Raw genomic sequence first — 6000 nt, 5'->3', positions numbered from 1 at the left:
GGTGTGTGTGGTGTGTGTGGTGTGTGTGGTGTGTGTGGTGTGTGTGGGTGTGTGGGTGTGTGGGTGTGTGCACGTGCGCGCACATATGCACATGTGAGGGAGAAAGAGACTGAGAGTTGTGTGTGGGTGTGGGAGGGTTGTGGGGGGAGAGTGAGAGAGAAAGAGTATGTTTATGTGGGAGAGAGCGAGGGTGTGTATGTGAGGGAGAGAGAGAGTGTGTGTGTGCGTGTGTGTGTGTGTCTGCTTGAGACACAGTGTATGAATGAGAGAGGATCTGCATGAGTGTGTGAGTGCGTGTGTGTGAGTGTATAGTAAGGTGGGGTCACCTGTAGTGTGGCATGAACCCAAGGTCCCAGTTGAGACCATCCTCATGGGTACCAAACTTGGCTATTAGCCCCTGCTCGGCAACTCTGTGTTGTGTATCCTGAAGTCCACCTTTGGAGGACGTTTACCCAAAGATCTGAGGCTGAATGTCCTTCACCGCTGAAGAGCTCCCCTACTGGGTGGGAACAGTCCTGCCAGGGAATTGTTGCACGGTGTCTGTCCATCCGTTATTTTTATTTTAGTGCACGAAGAAGACCACACCTTCCACATGTCCTCACACATTTGAGTGTTCAGGTGATTGAATCAACTGCTCAGTATCTTCTCAGGACCTGTCAACCTTGTAAAGTCCATCCTTCAATACCTGTTTGAGGCTGTAAATCTTCAGTTGTTTGGTAAATCCTTCCGGAATGAACCCTTTACTCTGCATCTGCTCATAACGAGGTCTATGGATTCTGTCAGTTTCTGTTAAAATGGCGTGAATTCTTGTCAATGAATTCGGGAGTTTAATTTGACTCTAATTTTTCTAATGAGTTTCTAATGAGGTCCACAACTTTTGGAGAGTTTTTAATTGCTTGGTTGTTAATAGTGATGTGTAGACTTTAATTCCTAATTGCTAAGTAAATTTTAATCGCCTACTGTTGTCTCAGACACTTCTGAATGTGAAAACCATATCTCTGAATTTGTTTCACCATTTTAGATTCTGTTAGAAGCTCTGCCTTGTCCCAAATTACACTGAGAATATTGTGGAAATGCTGACAATATGCTTTAAGCCTTCCACTGCATGCTGTCAATCTGGCACACGCCCTGATCACCTGCCTTTCCTACAGCCCTAAAGGTCGTTAATGAACCAGATGAGGTTTTACAACAGTCAACAATGTTACCATGGACTAGTTTTTTTTTCAATTCTAGATTTTTTAAACCACTCACTTCAAATTTCACCATCTGCCACTTTGGGATCAGAATCTCGAACATTAGGCTGGAGGTCAGGATTACCAGTGCCTCCCTATAGCTCTTCTTACCTGTACACTCAGTCTGGTTACACATTCTAAATTCCATCTCTTGGCCTTGGCAATGCTTCCCCCCAAAGAGGGGTCCATGGGCTGCTCGATATCGATGCTGCACTGGAGAAACACAGGAACAGTCTGACCACACACTCCAAAGGCCAAACTCACAGTCCACTGGAGAGCAAAAATATAGAGAAACACTTTATTAACAGAGTAAAGATTGTGATAGAAACAGTATAAACTAGACAGAGGCTAACTTAGAGGGACAGAGTGAGTGAGAGACAGAGAGTGAGGGAGATAGAGAGAAAAATGGAAAGGAGAAGAGACAGAAATCATTCATCCCAGGAATGTTGCGTGAACTTTCTCAGAACAGCTTAGAGAGTCATAGAGTCCTACAGCACGGAGACAGGCCTTTTGGCCCAAACGGGTCCATGCTGACCAAAATGTCTGTCCACACTAACCCCATTTCTCTGCACTTGGCCCATATACTTATAAACCTTTCCTATCCATGTATTCATCCAAATGCCTTTTAAATGTTGTTAATGTACCTGCCTCAACCACCTCCACTGGCAGCTTATTCTACATGCGTACCACCCTCTGTGTAAGAAAGCTGCTCCTCAGGTTCCCATGTATTCTTTCCCCTCTTATCTTAAACTGATGCCCTCTAGTCCTCGATTCTTCAACTCTGGGAAAAAGTCTGAGTGCATTCACTCTATCCATGCCTCTCATGATCTTTCCTGTTTAATAACATCCTTCCTATAGCAAGGTGACCAAAACCGAACACAATACTCCAAGTGCAGCCTCAACAACATCCTGTACAACTGCAACTTAATTTCCCAACATTCCAAACTCAGCACCCTGACTGATGAAGGCCAGTGTGCCAAAAGCCGTCTTCACTGCCCTGTTTACCTGTGACTCCACTTTCAGAGAACTGTGCACCTGAACTCCAAGGTCCCTCTGTTCCACTACACTCCTTAAGGCCCTACCATTCACCATGGAGATCCTACCTGGATTTGAATTTCCAAAATGCAACACCTTACATTTATCTATATTAAATTCCATTTGTCATTTCTCGGCCCACTTCCCCAGCTGATCAAGAACCTGTTGCAATTTCTAATAACCTTCCTTACTGTCCATGATACCGCCTGTTTTAGTGTCATCTGCAAACTTACTAATCACGCCTCGTACATTCTCATCCAAATCATTGATACACATAACAAACAGCAATGGGCCCAGCACCAACCCTTGAGACACACCGCTAGTCACAGGCCTCCAGTCCGACAAACCTCCTTCCACTATTACTCTCTGCTTCTAACCATCAAGCCAATTGTGTATCCAATTTTCCAGCTCTCCCTGGATTCCATGTGATTTAACCTTCCAGAGCAGCCTACCATGTGGAACCTTATTAAAAGCCTTACTGAAATCCATATAGACTATGTCTACTGCCCTGCCCTCATCAACCTTCCTGGTCACTTCATCAAAGAACTCTAACAAAGTTATGAGGCATGATCTCCCACACAAGAAGCCATACTGACTACTCCTAATCAAACCCTGTCTTTCCAAATGCATGTATATCTTATCCTTCAGAATCTTCTCAAGTAATCTACCTACCACAGATGTTAAGCTATAATTCCCAGGTTTTTCTTTGCAGCTCTTCTTGAATAAGGGCACAACATTCGCTACCCTCCAGACTTCCAGGACTTCATGCATGGCTAACAATGATGCAAATATATCAGCCAGGGCCCCTGCAATTTCTTCTCTAGCCTCTTGCAGGGTTCTTGGATATACCTGATCAAGATCAGGAGATTTATCCACCTTCATGCATTCTAAGATTCTAACATCTCCACTGCAGTGATATGGACTGTCCCCAAGATATCACCACTAACTTCCCCAAGTTCCCAAGTCTTCATGTCCTTCTCTATGATAAACACAGAGGAGAAATATTCATTGAGGACATTGCCCATCTCTTGCAGTTCCACACATACATGTCCACTTTGGTCCTTCAGGGATCCTATTCTCTCTCTAGTTATTCCTATTCCTTTAATATACTTAAAGAATCTCTTTGGATTCACTCTAAGCTTCGGCTGAGAAGATATCTTGTGCCCTCTTTTCGGCCTCCTGATTTCCTTCTTCAGCAAACTCCTGTATCTGCTATATACCTTCAGGAACTCCCTTGATCCCAGCTGCCTGTTCTTGAGCTATGCCTCCTCCTTTCTTCTGGTTAAGGCCTCAATATTTCTTGTCATCCAGGGTTCCATACTCCTGCCAACCTTGCCCTTCACCCTCACAGGAACATTTAGACCTTGAACTCTAGCTATCACACTTTTAAAGGCTTCCCACTTGCCAGAGGTCCCTTTGCCTGCAAATAAACTGCTCCAATCAACCCCTGCAAGTTCCTGTCTAATTCCATCAAAATTCACCTTGCCCCAATTTAGAACTTGAAACTGTGGACCAGCTTTGTCCTTCTCCATAACTATTTTAAAATTAATAGAACTATGGTCACTGGTCCCAAAGTGCTCCCCCACTGCCACCTCAGTGACCTGTCCTGCCTACTTCCCAAGAGTCAGTTGAGTTTTGCCCCTTCCCAACTGCTATATACTGCTTGAGAAAACTTTCCTGAACACTTTTAACAAATTCAACCCCATCTAAGCTTTTAACACTTATGGTAATCCCAGTCTGTCAGCTTCTGAAACAATTATATTCTTTCTTTCTAATAAGAGACCAAAACTGTTCACAGGACTCCAGATATAGTCTCACCAATGGCTTGTACAGCTGTAGTACATTTGGTCTACTTTTAGATTTTGTTTATGTTGCAATAGACAGCATTCTTCCTACATATTTGCATCCTAATGATTTGAGATTCATTTACCAGGTCACCCAGATCCCTAACTGTCACCAGTTTCTGCACTTTCCCACCACTTGACTAATATACTACTGTTCTACTCTTCCTGCCAAAGTGGACAAGTCCATATTTTCCCAGGTTATACTCCGTCCAACTGCCAAATGTTTTCTGACTTGCTTAACCTGTGTCTATCCCTTTGCTCCAACTTCTCCATAACTCACTTTCTGACCTAGCTTGGTGTCAACAGAAAATTTAGCCATCTCAAATTTGTTCTCCACATCCCTCATCTGAATTATTGAAACAGATTGTAAGCACTGACCCCTGCGGTACTCCACTAATGATAGCTTGCAATCCTGAGAAAGACCCATTTATCCCACCTCGCTGCTTCCTGCTTATTACTTCATTACTTATCCTTGTTAATATGTTGCTGCTAATACTATACAGCTCTTTTGTTGTGAGGAAGTATTCAATGTGGGTTCAATGCAGGAACTCCTTTATTAAGCCTGTCTGTTATTAAAACCTTAGAGGCCTCAAACCTTAGAGTGTCTGTTGTTATGTCAAGATACAGATACAGAAAAATGGAATTTAGCAAGCACTGACCTGGACATGGCTGCGTGTAGCAGGGTTCCAGTATCTTCTGCTCCTCTTGTGCCTCTGAACAGTTTCTGCTCCTGTACCCTGTACCACAGGTGTGTGAACATGGGCTCCATACTGACCAAAGACAGCTGTCTCCTGCCAATGTACAAAACCCAAGACTCCAGTAACACATTTTTAACGGTTACATATGAAGCCTCTCAATCACTCCTTAATTCCTCTCGAGTGTGACCAACTATCTTTCTGGTTTTCCTACTGCCTGTCTGTGTTTCTCTTCGTATCTCTCTGTCCATTCTCAGCACCAATCTCAGCTTCTCTCTCTCTTTCTCTCCTTCCCTGTCTTTCACAAAAGTGTTTCACTTCCAGTGAATCAATCTGACTCATTGTCCTTCCACCAGTCTCTGTCTCCCTGATCCTTCATTTCTTTTGTACTCACTGTCTTGGATTTCCCTCTCACCAGTGTTATGTACTCATCTCCTTTTCCCATGTCTTGATATTTTTCTCCCATACCTCACATTACCAATCTCACCCTCTGCCTCATTCTCTTGTTCTCCTTCCCTCTGAAAAAAGCCTTTTCCATGCCATACAGACTGGTTCAGCACCATGTACCTGGGCAGGGTGGGTTGCTACAATTCTGAGTTTCAACGCTGACACCCTGACAGTCTGAGCCCATATTCCGAGGTGGAGGGTTGATACAGGCTCTCGTCCGAGTCTGTGATCCATGGTCACAGGTAACTGGACAGTCTGACCATGGTGACCAAGGTGTCCATCTTCCGTTCACTGGATAAAAAGAGAGAGGTAAGAAGAGTTAGGTCAAGAGAAGAGATAGTGTATCAATACACCAGGAGGGGAAGACAGAGTGTTAGTGAGTGATCATTCAACCCCTGGGACCTGCTGTAACACCCAACAATACACCTTGTTCAGACTATCTCCTTGAGATTTGCTAAAATGGACATTTTCTTTAAGCTTTTTGCCTGCCCTCATCAGGACATTTCACAAGATCACAACAAGACCATAAGATATAGGAGCAGAATTAGCCATTCAGTCCATCAAGTCTGCTCCAACATTCGATCATGACTGGTAATGTTTCACAATTCCATTCTCCTGCCTTCTACCATAATCCTTGACCCTCTTACTACTCAACAACCTACCTATTTCCATCCTAAATACAATCAACAACTTGGTCTCCACAACCCTCTGCAGCAATGAATCCCATACAGTAACCACCCTCTATCT

The 6000-nt window shown here is 43.8% G+C and overlaps 1 protein-coding gene across 1 annotated transcript in view; it reads right to left on the bottom strand.

Annotated features, from left to right (window-relative positions):
• The window catches only part of LOC109923120 (SCO-spondin-like), a 154888-nt gene that overhangs the window by 76686 nt on the left and 72202 nt on the right, over positions 1 to 6000 (bottom strand). The window contains exons 22-24 of the mRNA XM_048596202.1: positions 5374 to 5544; positions 4771 to 4902; positions 1344 to 1502 (exon numbers count right to left, since the gene is read on the bottom strand). Of these exons, the coding sequence (XP_048452159.1) occupies positions 1344 to 1502; positions 4771 to 4902; positions 5374 to 5544 (462 nt within the window). The remainder of the gene's footprint in view (positions 1 to 1343; positions 1503 to 4770; positions 4903 to 5373; positions 5545 to 6000) is intronic.

Source organism: Rhincodon typus, chromosome 4 (assembly GCF_021869965.1).
Source record: "Rhincodon typus isolate 14 chromosome 4, sRhiTyp1.1, whole genome shotgun sequence".
Classification (NCBI taxonomy): Eukaryota; Metazoa; Chordata; class Chondrichthyes; order Orectolobiformes; family Rhincodontidae; genus Rhincodon; species Rhincodon typus.
The sequence above is the reverse complement of the archived record's forward strand: the minus strand, read 5'-3'. Positions and strand labels throughout refer to the sequence as shown.